The 23,266-nt window shown below is 46.8% G+C and overlaps 1 protein-coding gene across 1 annotated transcript in view; it reads right to left on the reverse strand.

The window, feature by feature from the left end:
• LOC118771976 (hepatocyte growth factor receptor-like) overlaps window positions 1-14,038 on the reverse strand; it is a 43,175-nt gene extending 29,137 nt beyond the window's left edge. The window contains exons 1-2 of the mRNA XM_036520182.1: window positions 13,720-14,038; window positions 10,386-11,583 (exon numbers count right to left, since the gene is read on the reverse strand). Of these exons, the coding sequence (XP_036376075.1) occupies window positions 10,386-11,579 (1,194 nt within the window). The 5' untranslated portion in view covers window positions 11,580-11,583; window positions 13,720-14,038. The remainder of the gene's footprint in view (window positions 1-10,385; window positions 11,584-13,719) is intronic.
• Between the last annotated feature and the right edge of the window lie 9,228 nt (window positions 14,039-23,266).

Below are 23,266 nucleotides of genomic sequence, written 5' to 3' on the forward strand. Positions count from 1 at the left end.
ACACACATATGCACAGTCGCACACACACACGCGCGCACACACACACACACTCACATGTGCACACACACAGTCAGCTCCTGAGTTCATTCTCATGCCAGGGCTGTCTGTCAGCAGACGGCTTTACCCCGCTCTTCAGCTTCCTGCTCAGAAACAATGCAGATTTGGGCCGAGACTGTTCGTGACTACTGAACCACACTCACCAGAATACCCACCAGCCTCATGTAATACACCTAAAACTTCAGCAACTTTACAAAATCTAGACTTTTATCTGCACAAAATCCATAATTTGTGACAACATCTGATGTTGGGATGTATTAGTATGTGACCTCACCACATGTCCAGGTCCCTACAAGGGAGAGACAGGAAGCTTTTTCCAATTTTTAGTGCTGGCACGAGACACAGATACTAGAGTCTAACACAGAATACTAACACAGGCAACATATTCTCGAATTTAAAAAGAAGCGAGCACGCAGGAATCAAACTGGCTGCAGGTGCCAGGGCTAAACAGCGTTAAAGGAAGAATTCAGATTCCATTTCCTCTCTGGCCAAGGAAACCTTCCACCCAAATAATAAAAAAAAAACACATTCACAGATAATGACAGCAGAAAACCGGTCTGGTAAGCACATAAGTAATGTAGATAAATACTGCAGATTCCTTCCAGGGAGTAATGATGACAAATGTAATGAACACGTAAAGGGAGCATAAGCGTGACTGAGTTGGATTTGCTTCTCCTGCCAAAGGGGGAAAGCTTCCATCTACTGTATCCCAGCCTCAGCTGGCGAACGTATAGAGGGAAACAATTGGCCGAGTGTCTGCCCGCGTCGGACAGCTGCGCGCGCCATCTTTCCTGCGCGCTTCATTAAATTAGAGCGTCAGCCCAACGCTACGCTCCGGACGCTTCGCTGAAGGCCCTGGCCTGGGAGTGCGGCTCCGATTGCCGCACAGCATCAGGGCTCTGAGCGCTTCAGAGGCGTATATCACCCATTGCTGCAAACAGAACGAAGACATCTGAGATCCTTCCCATCATGCACTGCCCCCCCCCCTCCTCCCTTTAATCTGAAACATAAAATGTAATTTATTCCAGAACGGAGGAGGCATGGATCTGATCAAGCGTCGGGGAAAAAAAAACAGGGATTCCAAGGGCCGTGAACCTTTTAAAGACGTAAAGGCATGATTTTCCGAGAGCTAGCGTACCACCGGCAGAGAATACGGAGAGGAAAGCCCGCTTCTCTCGCAACAGTTTGGATTAATCAATTCCATCCCCCGACGGGAGGTACACAGCGCTCTCACACGACCACCGCAGGGCCGATTCACAAACACCTGCCCAGCACACGGGTCAATGCAGAACAAACTGCAGGGCCACCTGCAACATAACACCTCAGCAATACAACCGCTGCTTATTGCACACGTAAATCTGCAACGACTGACAAAATGATGGATTGTGGCTGGAAAATAGAGAGAAATATTTTCTCAAATATCTGGAAAGAAATCTTTTCTCAAGAATCTGCCAAAGCGCTGGCTTAAATACGTGCTGTCTGCGCGCTCAGACATGAGGTTACGAAGAGGGTCACACTCTTCAGCAACAGATAGGAGCGGGCAGATGGAAGCGGATGGATGCCCGTGTTATGATATGCGATAGTGTCAGCGGTCTGCCCATAGCAGACGCTGCTCTGGATGCTCGCTGCACACCAGCAGGTTTTTACCTGAGTCAGAGGGAGAGTGTGCAAGGGCCACAGCATGCTGCAGGGACACTAAGAAAGCAAGTACGAACAGAAAAACACACAGAAACACGGACACACACGCTCACAGAAACACACACGCTCAGACCTCACACAGTCACACACACACACACACACACACACACACACACACACACACACACACACACACACATACACACACACACACACAGAACACGCAGTCAAACACAAGCATGCACACAGACACACACACACAAACACGTACACACAGAACACGCAGTCAAACACGAGCATGCACACACACACACACACACACACACACACACACACACACACACACACACAGAACACGCAGTCAAACACGAGCATGCACACACACACACACACACACACACACACAGAACACACAGTCAAACACGAGCATGCACACACACACACATACACACAGAACACACAGTCAAACACGAGCACACACACACACACACACACACACACACAGAACACGCAGTCAAACACGAGCATGCACACACACACACACACACACACACACACACACAGAACACACAGTCAAACACGAGCATGCACACACACACACACACACACATACACACAGAACACACAGTCAAACACGAGCACACACACACACACACACACACACACACACACACACACACACACGCACACAAAATTGTAGACATGCACACATTTATATACACACACACGTGGACAGACACACGCACACATGTTCAGCACACACACACACACACACACACTAAACACAATGGAACATATACCTCTGGCTATATGGGAATGGAGAATGTTCTGATATTACAGGAAAAGAAAAGCGTTTGAAATAATATCTCTAACAGGGAGGAGGGGCCGGTGTTGGGGGAGGTGGGGGAGAGACTGAGGGGTTAGGGCAGGAGAGGGGCCCGCACGCACCCACAAGGTCAGAATTAGGGGAAACACAAAGGGTCCTCTCACTGAGGGTCAAAAGACCACAACGGCCAAAGATAAGCAGAGCTCAAGTATGAAAATCCATGTAAAGTCTATGGGAATGTGCAGGTGGCTGGCTGACAGCAACATCAATTTGTCAACCAAATTCTGCGCTGTAGTTCCTAGGAAAACTGAAAAAAAAACAAAAAGGGTAACGACCGATGTCGCTTCTATTGAAAAGCCGTCGGAGGCGCTAGGTCTCTAAATAACAATGCGTTATTGTACCACTTTTTCACACCCCGGTTCTATTTCAATCACATCCCAAGCATTTGTGGAAATGGCTTCCAGTTCATGTGTGATCGGTCATGCCGGGGCTCTCCGGAGAGCACGTTAAAACAATGCCATTTTGTGATGCTGCGCCGTCTGTTCACTTCAACTGCACGCCAAGGGTGTTATTATACATCTCATATCCCACCAACAGTAGCAGTCAGTATGCTTTAATGACAAAGTGGATACTGGTTTAGCCCTCAGGTTACATGCTATGAATAATACATGTTAGATGAAGTGCAGTAATGAATGCTAAAGATCATTCATTGCTGTACAAATAACGAGACAGCTAGTAGAAAGTAATGGATCCTGTTTACTGTATGTACTCAAGCAGGAGCTGCTCAGTGAGCTTTCATACATTAATTTTGACTTGAACTACAGACCCAAATCTCGTAAAAAAAGATTGGTTTGTCCTCTGTCGGCAAACCGAGACACACACACACACACACACACACCAAGAGCACTTCTGCTCAAGTTATGAAGTCACTCCATCAAACCAAAGACACCTCCCCAGTTCCAAAATGTGATAATCCCTTTTACCTGAGCCCTGATTACTGCAGGGACACTCTATTTACTGATCAAACACTGCTGTTCACGGCTCACGAAATTCCCAATCCCACGCTTGGAAAAACAGCCAGGGTGTAAACTGCCGGCTGGTAATCTCTAACAGGGGATTAGGGACATCAAAGCGGAGTGGGTTAGTATTTGGGATTTGCATTCAGGTCCGTGAGGCAGAGTTCCTCTCCGGACCGTCTCCTGTTTGGGCCCATTGTTCCGGGCCCGCCGCAGGCTATGAGATCAGTGGCAGGGATTTGAAGGTGAGGAGCCAATCTCAGCCCTCGCACTGCCTCGGCGCATAAACCCGTACACCTCCGTCTCCCCGCTGCGCTAACGGGAATAACAGACCAGCGAACCAGGTCTCTGTGCTGCAGCGTGATGTGAGCTCAGCTGCTGAGTCTCAGGTTGGAGAAGGAGCTCAGCAGAATACATTACAATACATTACATTCATTTAGCAGACGCTCGTATCCAGAGCGACTTCCAGCACAAAAGTACATAAGTGTATCCATTCAGGTTGAATTAGCGACAGCGCCAGACCAGGCTAACAACACTCCCAGGCCAGTCAATGTGAGCATAACACTATTCAAGCCCTACCACAAGTTCAATCTGACTAGGAATATGTAAGGAGAGACCTGCTTAAATTTGTTACTCTGCATTAAGGACAAAGCCCATTGAGACTGTATAAAAGCCCAAGAGAAGGACTGTTGGCTTAAGGGCCAGATCATTACATGGGCAGGTAAACCATTCCTGAGCTGTGACAGTAGGTGTCCCATTTCAGCATTTTAACACCTAGACACACGCCGCAAAGCCACACAGGACAGATGTGGAAAAGGCCTGCCGACGGCTTTATGGGTGAGCGGCTGGCTTTCAGGCATTAGCGGTTCCGCTATCTCCCGAGGGTAGCTCGGACAATGAGGGACTTCCAGAGAAACTCAGGAAATGAGACTCAAAGCAGCTCGGTGTGCTTCCATGCACAAAAAAAAGCAGCCGCTTCTGAATTACTGCCCGCTACACCAGAAACAGGAACTCACTGAGAACAACAGGAAGTCGAGGAGGACAATCAATCAGTTCAGAAAAATCGGAATCTCAGCTCAGCCGTCCAAAGCGTCTGATGCTACGGAAACAGACACGGCTGCTCTCCCAAGAAACCCCTGCTGTACCAACACAAGTACTGTGCGAAGCCCCAGGGCCTGCTTTGAAATCAACCAAGACATTAGGAGGGTCACGTACAGAGGAGGGAAGGTGTGTCTCGTCTGTAACTGCACGTCGAAAGAGGAACTGAACACGCCACAGCTAATGACCGCGAGAGCCCTCATCAGCTTCAATGACAGGCTAGTTATCGTACAGTTTTCCCCCAGGGAGACAGGTTGCAGGCGTAGACCTTATCAGTTACTAAACGTTGTTTTTATTTCAGTTCTTCAGTTGCAGGTCACACACGCAAACAGCAACATTCCAGACATGAGACAGAGCACTTTCAGCAATGATTAACTGGGGTAAAAGTACCCCTGGAGTGGACAGCAGAGAATAAACACAAGTGTACTCTCAGTGAGAGTGTGCAAAGACTATAGTGAAATACCTAGCAGTCCACCTACCTGCTGCCCAAGCCACGTCACTGTGGCTGCATGCAAATATTGACTCCGAGAGCTAAAGAAAAACACCAGCTATCACAGCAAATGCTGCCCAGTAATCAGGACAGTCAATAAGGAATGTAACCAAGCCGGGGAAAATAGGGGGAGGAAGGCTATGAAAATAGATCTCACATTTACATTTTATATTTATTCATTTGGCAGACACTTTAAAGCAACTTGCAGGTGAGGCAGAGTACAACACAAGCAAAAAGCCAAGTAAGGAGTCAACAGTCTGAAGTTGATATTATTATACTAAGTACTGCAAGTATCAATAATTGGCCAGACAAGGTACAAGCTAGCTGGCAGAAATACAATTGCATGAAACTGGAGAAATGGATTTTTAAATGTTTTTTTAAGGAAAACAAAGTTTAAAAATATGAGATTGCCTAGGTGGTAGTGTTTCAGGCGTTTAGGTGAGCGTGGAAGAGATGTGTGCTTCAAGATCTTTCTTGAAGATAGTGAGGGACTTGGCAGAACGGATGAAGTGCGGAAGTTCATTCCACCTTCAGGGGACAACGCTGGAGAAAGCTCTGGACAGTGAAAATAGATCTGCGAGAAAAGGAATGGAACACCGGTACAACCGTACGGGAAAGGATGCCCTGTCTGTAACAACGCACAGCGTGCAGCCTTGTTTCCCGTCCCCTATCACCTGACGTGACATCACAGCAGCCCACCTGCCCAGCCTATTGGTCAGCACCCGAGGGGCACCTACTGAGCACCTTCCCGGCATGCCTCACCCCAGAAACCTGGAGCCAGCGAGAGGGAGAGCTGCACCTGGATGGAGGCTCCATTTTCGCGGGCAGGCTGGAACCCTGCCCTGCTCTCTCTGCCTGCACGCCGGGGCACAGCAGCTCCGCTCTGTCAGCTGAGTCACGGCAGGGGAGGCGTTCTGACCGAGGCATTCCGGCAGCTGCCCGGCTGCACCCTTCCCCGGAGGGGCGGGGCTGCAAGGTGCATGGCAGCTAGAGGTGACTCACCGCGCCGCGGAGCCAAAAACGCAGCCGCTGACCTGCGTCTGTAAACTCTTGCTAATAAGCCTCGCTGTTATTGAAATCCACGCCCTGAGGGCCTCAGTACGGCGTGTTTTCCCTCTCTCTTTAATCACACACTGCATTGTAGGACTGACAACACAGTAAGCGCAGTCAAGCCCTTACTAATCTTCCCTGCTACTCACATGCAGGCCAGGAGAGCTCAGATCCAGCAGGTTTTGACTCCTCCCTTTCGACACCCGCGAAACACGGCAGCGAAACAGAACGGCTCAGTCCAGATACAATCACAGGCCTCGGGTCAGCGGGAGTGCGCCGGGAGCCTGGCTGGAAGGAGAGGCAGACATGCCGCTGCTCCCGGCCGCTCTGCAGCTTCAGGGCGGGCCGGCCACCCGGGACACACGCCTAAATAGGTGCGGAGCCTCAGCGTCGCAGCCGAGCGGGACGAACAAGCCGCAGCACGCGGTGCGCTGCGCCCCGCCTGCGACACGCAGCTGCGGCAGGGCCCGCTGCGTCAGGGTGCTCTGCTGCACTAGGGCCGCAGTCTCAGTGAGCTCAAACCGCACAATGCTAACCTACAGCACAAAGTCATCTGCAGTCATTTAGCCCGACCGCTGCAACTGCGCAACTAAAGGCCTTGCGCAGAACAGATCCTCTATGGCCTGGATTGCCTGACCATGTGCTACAGTAAAAGAGGCTATGAGCGATATCTTAAAGGGCTAATTTATATAAAAATTAGTTATATAAAGTTATATAAGTTATATAAAAACAAGATAGGTTTTTTTAACTACCATATATGTTAAACACGTTTAAACAGTACAGCATTTACAACTAAAACATCTGTCAATCAAAAAAAACCCCTCCTGTTGGAATTCTATTATGAACCACAATCAATCAGGCTTCAGATTCAATTTAAAGCCAATCAGGCTTCGGCTCTGGTTTTTAGTAGTCAATTGTAATTTAATACTAATTGTAACTTTAAATGTAGCAGTTTTTTAATTTGTCCTGCCTCTTCTCGTGAGGTTACGTACTGGTTCACTGGTTCTAGCTTTTAATGACATATTTCAGTTATACTCTAAATCAAGGTTATATTTCTGTCAGTTTTATTAACTGATATTGCCTGACAACAGCGGATCAATACGGTTTTAAGAGCCTCTTTGAAGTCGGCTATCCCTCCCCACTGAAGGCCTAAGTCTATTACACAGACAATTCATTTGTCTTTAACGAGGGCTTACGGGGTCCTCTGGATTGCGCTAATGAGAATGACCCATTACCGAGAAAAACCGAGTGTGTTTAATACCGTCCACCAATCCGCCACCATCTGAGGCATTACAACGCAACACCTCCCACAACTGCATCAGCAGTGAATACCACCCCTTCTGAATTAGCTGGAAACGTCGAGATAAGATTACACAGAAACTTCATATTTGTTTGTTTTCTGATGGGGCGAGTACGCTCGGTGAAATGAGGGGTCTGATTAATGCTGGCTTTAAACAAGACAGCGCTAATTGCAAACAGTCAGCGAATCAAATTATTAAAGGTTCAAGAATTTTCCATGCAAAGCACAATTCCAGATCTGTTAGTCTGTTAACAATGTCTCAACTTGTTGGCCATAAAAATGCACTGGATAATTATCTTATAATCAAAAACAACAGGGACGCCACAATAACTTCACAAAGCATGACACCGCTTATTACCATGCAGCCACAACGCCTGCAAGCTTTACCAAAAGGAACTGCGGGTGGTTCTATAACTCACGAGAATTCACGAGACTTTATGCATTCATTCTGTGCATTGACTTGGTGTTCGCTGACTATGGTTCTTTTCTTTTTGTATGGCAATACATCAAATGCCTCACAATGATTATCAACAAGCAAATGAATATACTCCTCAGACTTTGTAAGTAACATGCGCGCAAATATTTGAAGTAGCAGACTAAACTGCAGTTGGTTCTTGTGGGCTGCCGTTGGTATGGTAAACAGTGTGGAGTGCTCTGTGATCTTCCACAGACCTCTGGCTTTCTACAGCTGTCCGCTCAGCCCGGAGGACGACGCTCTATCTGTCTGAGGCCTAGCAGCTGGCTGCACTGTCAAACCCCCCCCCCCCCCCCCCCCCGCCCAGATGTGCAGTCTGTTTTACATGACTAATAAGGATCGTTAAAAACACAACTTAACGCGGTCCCACTACTCAAAGGATTTCCAAGGAAGAAAGATATTTCATTTTTATCATCACTGGGAGGCTAAATGTATGATAAGAAAAGTGCCTCCCGTTCTGATGAATGCTGAGATCACAGTTTTTTGCTTGTAAACTGTAACTGGGTACACTCCTGCAGCTCTGAGGGAAATGTGGACACCATTCTGAAGAGGTGAGGCCAAGAGGAAGAGAGGCACTGCGGCTAGCCCACATTAGTGCAAGCTCAGCTCTAATACCAACCCCAGTCTCCTTAAACCTGAACTCAGCCCTAATACCAACCCCAGTGTCCTTAAGCCTGAGCTCCAATCCAATACCAACCCCAGTCTCCTTAAGCCTGAGCTCCACTCCAATGCCAACCCCAGTCTCCTTAAGCCTGAGCTCATCCCTAATACCAACCCCAGTGTCCTTAAGCCTGAGCTCAGCTCTAATACCAACCCCAATCTCCTTAAGCCTGAGCTCAGCCCTAATACCAACCCCAGTGTCCTTAAGCCTGAGCTCAACTTTAATACAAACCTCAGTCTCTTTAGATGTCACGCTGGTTTTAGTGTCACCACTGGAGACAGAGCTGTGCCCACACCTTCTATCTGAGGAGCAGGGACAGAGCTGTCGGGTGGGGTCCAAAATGCCAGCCTCCAGGCCACAGAATGCCTCTCCTTTGCAAGGGGGTCGTGCTACCTGTTTTCCTCCCCACCCCCAGGTAGAGCATGATGGGAAAACATGCATTTCATTTACAGGCACCCGGATCAGCCAGTCCGTTTCTTCATATCTCTCAGATTAGCGTTTATTAAAGCCTGTTAACATCTGCCTGTCTCTGCGTCCGCAGTGCAGATCTGAATGAAACGCTGCGAGCGGCCGGACAGGGAAGCTAATTCAATCACAAAACTAATACCATTTCAGACACTGACAGGCCCCGTGGGGGCGGCAGTACTTAAATTCATGTCGCTATTGATCTGATGGTTTCAAAGATGCATCCGATCAATGGTGATGGATGAGGGAAACGGACAGGCGGCCGAGCGGCCCAGAAAGACACCCCAGCATGGCGATTCATTCCTGGGAGGAGAAAGCAGCTGGAGCTGGGATGAGGAGTGGAAAAGATGGAAGGACCAGCATTCACCCCGGCTCTATAGTGCTGCAGTGTACGTGCACCGACGGCCCACCCTCCAAGCCTGTCAGTATAACATTGCAGGTCTTCGCTTTGTTCAAGTGTGTTCAAGCTGCACCCACACAAACAAAAGGATCTGTGTTCTGGGGAGTTTCAGTTCTTTGTTGACCCACAACCCATTTGTATTTACTCGGGAGACATGTCAAGACCAGGGAGAGAGGGACCGCCATCTCCGCGGCTTAAGACCGGGGCGAATCTCAGCATGTTGAAGATTAGATCGAATGTCATCGGGACTGCCATCAGACAAACGCCTCAGCACCACACAGAGGGGTGTTTTTTTTAACACGATTACTGTGAATCACTTTTTACAGCATTTACCAGGAGACCGTCTTTAATTGGGTTCAAACCACGGGCCTCTCAGGAGTGTTTCCAAAGTTAGCGCTGTGGCTCTGGCCTGCTAAAAAGAGCCATATCCCCGCTGATTCATTACTGTTTAATAGCTTTTTAAATTATTTATTTACTCAGCGGGGGCCCTTATCCAGGGCGTTTTGTCAACTGATACAGATGGATGCTTACCAAAGCTATTCCTGTCAAGTGCTTTATGGAAGCGTACAAGGGCAATGCACTCCCATTATTCAAACCGGCAACCTTCTGGTTATAAGTGTGGCAGTGTAGCGTAGTGGTAAGGAGCAGGGCTAGGAACCGAAAGGTTGCTGGTTCAATTCCTTGCTGCGGCACTGCTGCTGTACCCTTGGGCAAGGAACTTAACTCACAATTGCCTTGGTAAATATCTATCTGTATAAATGGATAACTTTGTAACCTACTTTATGTAAGTTGCTATGGATAAGAGTGTCTGCTAAGTGAAAGCAATGTAATGTAATGTAAAGTCAGTTCCTCAGGTCGTGCACCAGATGGTTGTGTGATCCATGCCCCTGCCCCACGCCCCGCTCTTACCGAGTTGAAGCAGCGCTTCTCGTCGGAGCCGGTGAAGTGCTGCGGCGGTCGGGTGTGGCACTTCTGGATGAAGTCGCGGAAGAAGATGTTGACGTCCCTGAGCGGGACGACGCAGACGGCCGAGCTGGCCTGGGGCTGGGCCGAGTCGGGGTGGCCGCGGGCGAAGGCGGCGAACAGCACGTCCTCGTCCGGGTCGAGGCCCATCTCCTCGTGGAGCACGCGGCCGGCCTTGGCCACGTGGGCGGCCTGGAGGAGGTTGAACACCTCCACCCTGGCCGAGCTGCGCCTCCTCCTCCTCCTCTTCTCCGTCAGGATGCACTCGAAGGGCAGCTCGGCGTAGCGGCGCAGCTCGGGGTCGCCCGCGCAGGCCCGCACGATGCGCGTGTGGTAGGCCCGCGAGCCCGCGTCCTCCCGCTGTACCGTCAGGAAGTAGGCGTGCGGCCCGCTCCGGAAGGCATACACGTACCGGATGGGGTAGCCGTCCCGCAGCTCCGGCGCCAGGTCCAGGTACGAGTGCTCGGAGAAGAAGCGGAAGCCGTCCTGCGTCTCTTTCATCTGCCGCACGGAGAAGGTGTGCCGGGCGGGCCGCCCGGGCGCCGCCGTGTTCCCCACGAAGAACTTGACCACCCCGCCGCTCTCCACGCTGAGGACGCGGGTCCCCGCGGGGCCGGCGATGCAGTCGGGGCAGCCGTGGCGCCCCTCGCTGGCCCGGGGGGAGTGCATGCACTCGGCCGGCGCGTCGCCCAGGCCGCCGTACAGCACGTGACGCTGGCACACTCCGGCGCGGGCCGAGCCGCAGCTGAACAGCTCGTCGTCGTAGTACGTCTCCACCAGCAGGACCATGTTGAGGTTGTCCTCGGAGGCGCCCGACGACACATTTGCCCTGCCCCCGCAGTCCTCGCACGGGGGGCAGCGGGGGTCCTCCGGCACGGGCCCGGTCTTAATCTCAGACAGCTTCTGCAGGTCCTCTGTTAGAGAGTAGATCCGGTTCACTGCCCCCACGTACACGTGCCCGTTGAACGCCACCAGGTTCTGGATGGGGGCGTCCGCCTGGAAGCTGGGCAGCTCGTAGGTCACGGAGAGGTTCAGCTTGGAGCCGGCCAGGGGGTCCTCGCATTCTCCCCTCGCCTGTGTCCACAGCTGCCCCAGGACCAACACCAAGCCCATGGCGTCCAAGAAGCAGGTCTTCATCATGGCCCTGGGGGTAGCCACGCAAAATAAGCTGAGAAGCCTATTAATGACACATTTCAAGCTGCTCACATGTGACTCAGGAAATACATCACTAATTGCACGCTTTGGTTCAGCACTTTGCCCTCACTCATTAAAAGACAATGGAAGAAAAAAGGACCAATCTCTCTTTAAAAATAGAAACAACTTCCAAAGCATAAAAAGCGTGACTCGTTTACAGAGAAAAACACATCACTGCTTCGCAGGCTGTCTGACCAACACTAATTTCCCTGGGTAACTGCACGAGTCACTTCACAGCATCACCATTGTAGCTTCCAAGTGACACACGCAACCGCTATTGTACGCGCACCCAGGGAATCGACTTGATCTTTTGAAGGAGCATTTACTGCGCGCCTCCCGCGAGCAAGAGCGTCAGCAGTTTTATCGGAGCCATTGTCGCTGACCGTTGTGGTCAGGACTGGAAAGCGGTGACAACGGGCCTTAAAACAATAGAACGATGAGCAAGAAGCTCTGTAACTCCGCGGGTCTCTTTACCGCAGTGCGACCGGTCGGTCTGAATCACCTGGCACACGCCGCTGTCATTCAGAGCGCTAAGTTTAGAAAACCCTCCCCGGGGGTCGACGGCGTAAAGTCGGTTAAAAGCGGCCCTCTGTGGATGCTGTAAAATGATTAATTGATGTCGGTATGGAGTTAACCAAATCATCCCAGCTGGTCGTGCTTCTAAGGACTGTGAGGACTCCACCGCATATATAACATGGTGTCCAACTGGATTAGAACTTGGGCAGTCTGAGATTCGCTCCCATGTCTGGGAGGATAGCGGCCGCCTTCATCCCCCGCATATAAGCCGTGTTTTCGGAACAGAAAGATAGATGGGGAGTGCTAAAATGCAAACTCCATCTTCATGTCATCTTCGTTTTCCACTGCCTTGGCCAGTTCAGATTTCAGTTTACTCGAAGTCCTTCATGTTTTTAGTCGAGGACTGAGTTCAGATGTAACGGGACACGCCGAACCCAGGTGTTTTATAAAAACAGCTACCTAATTCACCGTCCTCATTCTGAAATGTATCGCAATATCTAACCAATGATATAAAACGAAACTCGAATGAGATTAAATCATCTGTAGTGTAAATAATAATATCATACTAAATTTACACTACACCACATTACATAATTGACATTTAGCACGCGCTCTTACATTGATGACAATTTTTACATATTATCCATTTATACAGCTGGATATTTACTGAGTTATTTCTGCGTTAAGTACCCGGCCCTGGATTATTCAATTCAAATGTTCGCATTTTATGAAGGTCACATGTTTCGCATTTTAAAATAAACCCAATCTCTTCTGAAAAAGAGCTATACAGTAAAATTTACAAAACCTTGTTAAGTCGACGCAATTCGCAGGCATACGTGCTAGTAATCATTAATCAAGTGTGAATTTGTTTCCACTTTGATAAAAAAAAAAAAAAAAAAAAACGAAAAACACCTTTCTCACAACAGTTGTAGAGAGACACCTGCTTCAGAAATAATTCCTCTAAGCAATGTTGGTGTCCAGGATAGACATATGTATTTATGTGGACAATTACTGCCCAATCGAACCCCGACCACATTTCACAGTAGACTATTTAATGAATACACATCGGTTATAATGAGCAAAAAAAAAACATGAGGAAGGTGACTAATGCAGGCTGACCTACTCGCAGCAACTTAGGCACGCGTAAGATACTACTTTTTCGTTTTTTATCTAAAAATGAGTTTTTATCTAAACATTCCTTTAAAAGACATATACCAAGGGCCAGACAGATCGGGAAAAAACGTAGGCGACATTACACGGAACGTGCATTCCTGATAGTGCGTATAGTAACGTTTTCTGCAATGCTGTAGTCCTAGGCAAGTTCTTCGGGAACTCTGCGGTCTTTCCTAATTCTGAAGCTAATTGAAATGGTACGTTTTTAGCCCTCGCATCCCGCAAAACAACCTTTGTGTGTAACATTTGGCTTCACAGCTAATAAAACACCATCGTTAAATCAAAAAACGTACCGTTGACACATGTAGATGCCTGTTAACGGAGCTAGAACATTTCATTCATGCCAAACGATACAAGTTATAAGACAAACCGTTAATAATTAAATAAACATGCCTACCTGTTTACTTCAGCGCAATCTCCGCAGTGTGGTTTGGGTTCAAATCATATTAGAAACTCTGATTCGTTTTGAGCCGGCCGTTGCACACTTTTTAAGAAACTCGGAATATCACTCTCTGAAGATGCGTCTGCGAAACGACTTTTCCACAATGGCAAAAGTTACCCCCCTTTCCCACAACGCCGTGACGATTCAGTCCTTTTAACGCGGTGCGGGATTGTGATTCAGTCTCGATACGCGCTATGTAAAATCACACTGTAAGGTACTGCGTTCCCCTCGGTTTTTGTCTCAAGAGTGACCGATATACGTCCACCCCCGTGGTGCTCCCGGACTAAGATAAGCGCTGAATGGCAGCCGTTTCAGGTGAGTCTCTCGGCTACGTCACTGGGAATGGAGCAATAACCCGAGATAACGCGCACACAAAGACGCCAAGAATCACAAAATGCCCATACGGTGGGGTGTAGCGGAATGCTCGCCAGTACCACCAATCACAACAAACAACATGTTTAATATTAGAGAATATGTCTGGAAAAAAAAACATGAAAACGCTATACACGGTATACTATAGTGTTACTATATTAGTATCCCTGACATATTCCAGGGAATGGGACTGTAATTTCTACTGTTTACTTGGAGAGTATTTTGGCGCAGTTCTCGTTGCACCGTATCACACTAATCACAACACTTCCTGGTTATTATTAGTTTTACTTATCATTGCGCTTTAACGTGATTTTAAGAAACCATGTTTCTCCTGTACGTGTGCGCGCAACAAACCGCTTAAAAGGGAGAAAGACAGTTCACTGCAGACCACACTATTTATACTCAGAGGATGAAAACGCACACAAGCACGAACAGGTGAGGGCGCATTACACTGGCAAAAAAGAAACAGTAAATCATATGACACATATGCAATGACACATACATAATGACATTACACTCACAGGCCACGCTTCATTAGCGCACATGATTACATTTACAATAATTCTGCATAATTTAGTAAAAGCTTGGCTTTTGAGGTTGCTAATTCCATAATGTGTATTACAGCACTGTACTGTGAAACACACACACACTACTTACTGTATAATCCACACTAATTTGCTGCAGAAACTACATCATTCAGTTAAACATTATGGAATTAATTAAACTGAGGAGAATATAAGGATGATCTACCCGGAACTGGCAAAGAGAGGTACCAAAAAATAGGTCAAACATTTGGCTGAGTGCCCGAGGGACAAACAAGAGCCACTGCTTTCTGAGTCCCAGTATGAAGCTGCACACCTCTACTGCAGATATCACTGATGCTTTACTCAGAGAATTAGCCAAAAGGGCGCGCTCATGCTATTCCTTAAGATTCCCAAAACACTCTATCAGGGACGTTTCTAGCTATTGAAAAGATCCGGGGCTAAGTCAAGTTTGCCTGGGGCTTGTCTTTTTTTTGAAGGGAGATCGGCATCGGTAGGTTGGGGAGGTTATATCTACCTTTATAATAAATAAATATTATCACACCTTCGGACGCTGCAAGCCAAGATCAGCTCTGTTACACAGTCTGTCTGTTGTTTTGCTATAAACACCTCCTTTTTCAGGGCGAAAATATGCAGGGCTAGGCTTAAAATATTGGGGGCTATAGCCCCGAATGATCGGACCATGACGACACCACTGCACTGCATCCTCTCCTGCAGCTACAACAGCATTCCCTTTGCTGGTACTCCGATTACTACCATTTCTCGGTAAATTTGAGTGTGGGAATGAAAAACTCTTTCCCTAATAGCAGAGTGTGTGTGTGTGTGTGTGTGTGGGGGGGGGGGGGGGGGGGGGGGGGGGGGGGGGTTGGGGGGACAGGTGCTAGGCAGGGGCAGTAATAAAGCCACTATCAGGAGAATTGCTTGGCAAACATTTAGATTATCGAGAGCACTGTTTGACCATGAACACAGGCCTGGCTCATAAAGCTAAACCTTCTGTGAAATTGAAGTTGGGGAAGAATCAATTAAGGTTAAGATTTTAGAAAATGTGTACGGAGATTAAGAGCCTCTCACTCTAACCAAGAAAAAAATGCATTCCCGCGCATGCTTACGTTTTGTTTGCAAGTCCGCCGGCCTCGTCGAAGGCCGCTTTTGAGAAAGGTTACTAATTCTGCCGCATTACTAACGCAAACGCAGGCTGGCAGGAATTCAGCGTAACCATACAGATGTGTCATGCATGATTCAGAGGGCGCCACAACAGCCCCTATTGTGCAGCAGCACCCAGGCGCAGGTACACAGGAAGGGGCACAAGACATGAAGAGACAGCGCTCACTGTTAATAATTAGCGAAACGAATTAGTCAGGTTTCACACTTCTCAAATCACAGAGCGCTCGGTCCTCTGTGAGGCTAGAGCAGCTATTCTCCCGGAGTGCTGCGAACCTTATTTCCCTCCTGTGCGCTGCGCGGAGGTGAGCCAGCAGGAGGGATGCCATCAAGCAATCTGCACATTGTCAGCGTGTGATATGTGAACCCGCTGCCCTCATTCGGGCCGATGATAGTTCGGATGATGGTTATCAACGGGTGGTCTAGCCTCCGCCCGTCACCTCTCCTGCTTCCTTCCAACGGGCCCCCGTACGGGGAACGCTTGCCGCCTGACCTCCATCAGCTGAGGGAGAAGCCATCTGGAGCCAAATGGCTTTTAAATCCCAGACTTTTTGGAGAGGTGGCATGTCGCAATGAGGCAACGCGTCAAAAAAAAAAAAAGCTTGATCCTGGTCGAATTTCAGAGGAGGATAAAAGTGCTTTGTTGAAGGGGGGGGGGGGGGGGCGGCTGGATCCAGATGCATGCAAATATTCCCCCCCCCCCTCTCTCTCTCTCTCTCTCTCTCTCTCCCCTGAAAAAAACCACCGGCCTGAAACGCATTGAGACGCGTCCCCTATGCGGAATTCCTCTGCAGCGGGGAACGGCTCTATTTAGACAGTTTAACTGAAGGAAACAAAAGGCCTCCATCCACTCCTAATCCGTGGATGCACCCGAAAACGTTTGTCTTCCCTATTCATGCGAGACAGTCCCCTGATAAGCCGAGCTGCCAAAAGAAAGGTCACGCGGGGGTCGGTCCCCCCACCTATTGTAATTGCCCGTTGTATGTATGTTAACAGGCTGTCCGAAGGCGCTACGCATTTCCTCCCCGCTGCATGCGATGTGGAAGACGTTGAGATGCAGAGAAGATGTTACTACATGTGGTTGTGCTTCTTTCACCACCTCAGCATGTGGCTGTGATTTCTGAGCCAGATGCTGCAGGGAAACAAACAAAGGGTCAAATAAACACTCCCATTCAAGCCCCAGCTATGGAAGCAAGCCCCTTCTCTCGTTGCCATTGTTTCTTTATTCCTCTACGGCTCTTGTGCGGCATCACTGCTGCTGTGGGCATAATTAACCCGGTTTCGATTCAATCGGCCGTACAGCCAGCGGGCAAACTGATAAAAACAGCTGGGTGACTACGCAAGGGCCAATCAGCTCTGCATCTCCACAATCACCCTGAACCGCATAGTGACACAGCTGCTGGACTGTTACTTTGTTGAACAAGCCATTTTTCACTGGCTCTCGGTAATCCTCAGATGGTGAAATCTGACGCTCGGCGCAATCAGGGAGAAAATCTGACCTGCTTTTCGCAGCTACTAGGTGCATTCAGTTATCTTTGCTTTAAAGTAACAAGATCCATGCTGTTCGTCTTGTGTATGACTACAGTGTGTGCCTACTGGGCGTCTGTACCAAATGTGACAAAAAGTCCTGCCAAACTTGTATTGGCGCTAAAACAGTATCATGTGTTCTAGGCTTTACTCAACGCAAACACATCTGATTGTTTTCTCGTGGAGAAACATCTTGGAATTATTATGTTATGACACTGCTAATTTCACGGGGAGAACATTCCAGCTAATTCCGGCTGACATTTCAGTCTGCATTATTTCTCTATGAGTAGTGTTTTAAAATTTTATTTATTTATGTATTACAGTTTTCCGTAACCTTTGGAAGGTTCAATAATGAAACGTGACTCTATAATTAATTATTTGGTCCTGCTGCCACCTGCTGGAACAGAGTTGTGAACTAACTGCGCTTCCTGACCACTAACTTTTACTGTAAAATTACCCTAAAGCAGTGTTACAAAGTGGAACAAACCAACCTCAGTTAAATAACCAAGTTTACCGTTTATGTGACTTGGGAGAAAACAGAGAGACAACGCAGAAAGAGCAACAGCATTTTCATCCATCTTAAGTGAAGCACTACCTGTCACCATTAACCTATGGAAAGAAAGACACCGTGTTATTTATTACCTGGGTGTCAACTCAGAAGCGATGGCTGACAGGGGGGAGTGTGTCACTGTAAAACCTCATGGATGCCCGAACCATCAGCGGCTTCTTCCCGGTCATCTTCTGATTGATCCGACCAGCTCATCAATAAAACAGTTGAGCTGCCTTAAAAATACCAGTTAGCTAATAAAAACCATGCTAGTAAAGTACACAAAACCGGATAATTCCGATAAATCAGCTGCTGAAAGCTTGACCATAAAACGACTGTACTGAGGTAAATTACACTGGATCTTAACATTGAGACGAGCAGGGTGAGGTGGCTCTACGGGAGGACATAACCACAGGTATGTAAAATCACCGTCTTGCCAGCATCAAATATCATGTATTTCAAAACGCCTTTTTTCTCAGAACTAAATCGATTTGAGGCCTGACAATGGGCAATGCGCAATAACTCAGCACGACACAACATCATTCTGGCAAATTAAGAAACAGCTATAGTCTGCTTGCCATTTTAAAGAGTTTCTTGCTATGGAGGCCATGTCATACGCTGTCGACTAAAGCAAAAACAAGTGAAGCGACTTGTGCCACATTAGGAAGCACTCCACTTACCACAGCCGACTCTCTCTCCTCTGCCAAGCTGAACAGAACAAAATGAACAGCTAGTCAGACTACAAAATTAGCTGGCCCTTCATTAGAATTACATTATCTGAAAGCTAAACTAGAGACATGACTTTCCTCAGAAAACAGTTTAAATAATTTTTCTTTGAGAAAAGAACTGTGGTTAACCCCAGAACTATGTGACCTCACGTTAGCCAATTAGTTAGCTAGCTAGCCATAATATGAGCTACCTGTTGTACGATTTAGGATGCGTGTCATTGTCGCTGAGCGTCACCTTTATTCATTTGACAGCATACGGCCCTCGAGCATAGTCGGCAATACATCTCGCTTTCTACAAATGACCATTTACAACATTAAAGTTGTACCGCTAGAAACGTACAACTAAACGATACTCACTGTGGTCCTCTGTGGTTACTCGTGCTCGCTAACAACATATCGATGACAGAGAGGGATTATGGAAATGGAAAAAGTCACTTAGGACCAACAGTGCCCCCTGCTGGAATGAAATGGCATTTTACATTTTGTGACCAAAAGGCCAATCTTTTACAGGGAAAGCGGCTGACTTCTGAGAGAAATATCAATGTTGCCACTGTTGTAAAAAAAAAAAAAAAACTTTAATTCTCTTTCAAGGGAAATCTTAAAACCGTTAATGTCCAGGAAGAAAACCCCAAAACAACCCATGAGCTCTTTGTCAAGGTTGTTTTAATTACAGAGGAGTGTTTGTTGGCGAGTAAATGCCAGGGGTTGGGTAGGATCTGGTTACAGCTAATGCACAGCTGATTGTGATCAGGTTATGAAGAATAACCCCCCCCAGCCCCAATGTGTCATCCTGGTGCGTGCGTTTGTCCTTTGTGCGTGCCCCGTTCGTCATGAGAGACAGCAGCTGTTCACATCCTCAGGCAAGTCAAGTCACCAGCTCAAAGAGTGAACACTGACATAAAGCAAGTGTTACATTTCTCCTTATTTGTAAACATGGCTAGACGGTCACATTTGCCAAGAAGCTCCCTAAAAAGGGTGGGATCTCTTCCTCAGTTCTGCCATGGAAAGGAAGGCGACATTCAACTGAGCCGGAACATTCCACTCCTGGAGGGAGTGCTCTGTGGCGAGTGAGCAGATCTACTTAGCAACTACTGAGGAAAAGTAGCAGAAGATATCTCACATCAATCTCTGGCCTCAGCTGGACAAAAGTGATCATCCTATCAGTAGGAGTTTCAAAGCAGTGCTTTAGAAACAGGTTGTTGAAGAGCCAGAGGAGCTGAATGTTTGTGATGTAACATTTGGATAGCTTCGCCCCCTTGTGGTCGCGATATTTACTGCATGTCAGCATCGTGTGTCGTTTTGTGTCATCTCCTAGAAGTGTAGTCTGGACCCTCTGTAGGGAGAGGAAAGTGATCAGGGAGTGATTTGCAGGGAATTTATTTGCTAGTTTTCACTTAATAACCCACCTGTTTGATTTAGTTGTGATTTTAATTTTTAGAGCCTGAGAAAGAGATGATTCCAACACCAACACTGTGAATAACTACAACACTCTTTCTTGCCAGTAGAAGTGCATGTCTGCTTGGACACTCTACATACCTGCTGTGGGTCACTGCACAGGTACCACCTCTATACAGGTGCTGCTTCTATAGTACTGCCTCTCATTCAGACTGCTGAGGATGTGCAGAGCCGTATGCATGCAGACTGAGAGAAAGAAGGGGAGGCAGTAAGTTTCTCTCTGGAAAAAGTGCTACCACACACACACACACACACACACACACACACACAGAGCAAAAACATACATATACTCAGACACATGTGCATATGCCCACCCACACCCACAACCACATACACACAGACACGCACACACACATTCATATAGTATGTACGGACACAGTGTCTCTCTTCAGTAATTCTGGATTCAGCAAGGCTCATTTCTGCATCAGGAATCCCTTCAGTGTCCTCCAACACCACCCCTTAAAACTGTATCTTAGAGCAAGAATTATGACTTACTCCATTATGTCTGGAGACACACACATACACACACACATACACACACACACACAGCATCAGAGCATGACACGGTTCTTACAATTTTCATTGAAAACGACTGCACTCCGTTGCACCTCCTGTTCCTCCCTGCCTCCAGTCTGGTTGCATGTTATTCTGCAGCTAGCAATCTGCCGAAATAAACTTACTCCACACAGCAAGAGACAAACCAGTTCAGTCTACAAGGAGTAGAGACTATCTACAGTTTAGCTGAGAGTTTTATTGAAGAATTCTCTATAAATAAAACCGAGGAGTGTACAAACTTTCACTGGAATCAGACAATGCAATAATGAATTATGTGACCCAGAAAAGCAGAGACAACAGCTACAGGCTTCGAGCCATGCTGTCCTGGGAGGTATAAACACAAAACACAGAAAATCTTAAGCAATCAAAACCTATAAGGTTTGGTTCCCCTTGAAGACGGGGGTCCTACAGATATGCAATGAATATGCCAGTATTGCATTTTGATGCAACATATTGTATTGTTGTTTTAATCGCTGCAAAACAGTTTCACTGACCCAGTTAACATCTGGCAGTGGCTTCCAGTGACTGGCTGACTGTCGACCCCCTAGGAATACTGAGGAAGAAAAGGACACAATGAAAGAAGCTGCAGATAAATGGTTTAATTATAAATTTATTACATAATATAACAAACATAGATCTCTGCGGTGTAAGTATCACAACGACAATGTCCGGTGGCTCACCTTACACCCCAAATTCATGTTCATTTTTTTTTTGTCATCTGAATAATATCTCTTACAAAAAAGAAAAGACGCATGTTTTCACTGAAAAGAGAAGTGATTAGTGTGCGTGTGTGTGTGTGTTTGTGTGTGTGTGGAGGAGCTGTGTAGAAAGAATGACAACAGAAGTAGACACCCGTCACATGACCTCTAAGAGCACACTGTCACGCAGTCAGTGTGTTGTGGAGAGAGACAGATGAAAGGGGGTGTGTTGACACAGCTACCTGCAGTAATCGTGAAGAACGCAGAACGCTACTTGTGGCCCTTAACATTTGGCAAACATTATTTTATTATTATTTTTGTCAAATACAATGCTTGAAGGTCATAAGGCTTTGTAACACACAGGCTTTTACTAAAACCTGACACCAGAGACCAACACATTGCTAAAGAAACACTATCCAAAGTCTGTGTGTGTGTGTGTGTGTGTGTGTGTGTGTGTGTGTGTGTGTTAGTTCTTTCATTCGTGTTCATTACTGTGGAAACCAAAGTAAAAAAATGTCGATACATGACCACTTACAAAACATTTACCAAACAACTCAGTAGCTCATCTCCTACTTAGTTTGTAATTATTTTATTTCCTCATACCTTATTCCTTGCAGACCACCAATCACCAATCAATTATACACAGTGAAGCTTTTAAATTTTCATACAAATACACGTGGGATTTTAAATCTGTCAGGCCATCGGGTTTAAATTTTTTTGTCTAATAGGCTGCATCATTTCATTGCCTTTTGGCAATATATTTACATAGTAATCATACAGGATATTAATCATAGTTTGCTTGTTCTTTTGGGGTTCCTTAAAAATTCATTTGTAATGTGGTTATTATTTTATCCATTAATTTCTTTCTTCAATAAATCCAGCTGCACACAAATCAATTCATAAATGAAGAGCTCTGGGTAGACTGTGCACTATTTATAATTGGTTGTAAATCATTCTGTGAAAGCACTGAATATCCCAGTGTCTGCTTTACATCAATGCTGCTGCAGCAGGAGGAAGGGAAAAAGTACATTAAAAAGACAAATGCTGCCATAGACATAAAGAAGCTATAGCAGCCACCGTCTTCAAGTCAAGCACTGCAAAAGTCAACGGCGGACTGAATTACGGACACATCTGATTGGCTGGGAGATATGTTCAATTACAATCACAGCTTTCCAGGAACTCACAGCCAGCAGCATTATGGGACTTTTAAGTGGTGCTCTTCCATAACCTCAGACATAATGCTCACACTCAGTGGATTCCTACTGCCACTTTATGTTGAACTGTGAATTGGATCTACTCCACAACTGCTGCAGGTGCCTTTAATCAGCTGAATTTATTGAAGAAAGCGATGGGTTTGTCAGATGCTGTGTAACTAGATATGTTGACTAAATCTGAATCTAAATCTTTCATTTGTTCATGGTACACATTATAATATGGTAATTATGTTAACTTGTTCATTTTTATGTATCACTGAATTGTCTTTTTTAATTGGCATTGAGGTTCTGAGTTGATACATATCATTATAAATTACTACTATTAATAATTGATGAGATATTAGCTGTTTCTAGCATAGCTGCAATTGTTTAACGCTCCAAACATCGGTTTTAAAAGACATTATCTTTTGAATATGTGCAGCGCATGCTACACAGTGTATAATTATTGTGTATAGGATTGCTTTGTTGTTTCCAGATTTTTTTGGAGGACAGTACAACTTCATGTGTTGTAATGCTGTTGCCTGCTAAAGATGTAGCAGATAATCAGCCTTTGTATCACACTGTAGAAGCCAGGGGGAAGTGAAAGTATTGGTAACACTTGTGGTTTCATCATGTAAATCGTGGCAGTTTATCACGATGTGAGTTTATGTGTGCCTTCCTTCACAATATCAATATTCCCAATATAACCAACCTTGTCGTGTTT

This window comes from Megalops cyprinoides, chromosome 25 (genome assembly GCF_013368585.1).
Source record: "Megalops cyprinoides isolate fMegCyp1 chromosome 25, fMegCyp1.pri, whole genome shotgun sequence".
NCBI lineage: Eukaryota > Metazoa > Chordata > Actinopteri > Elopiformes > Megalopidae > Megalops > Megalops cyprinoides.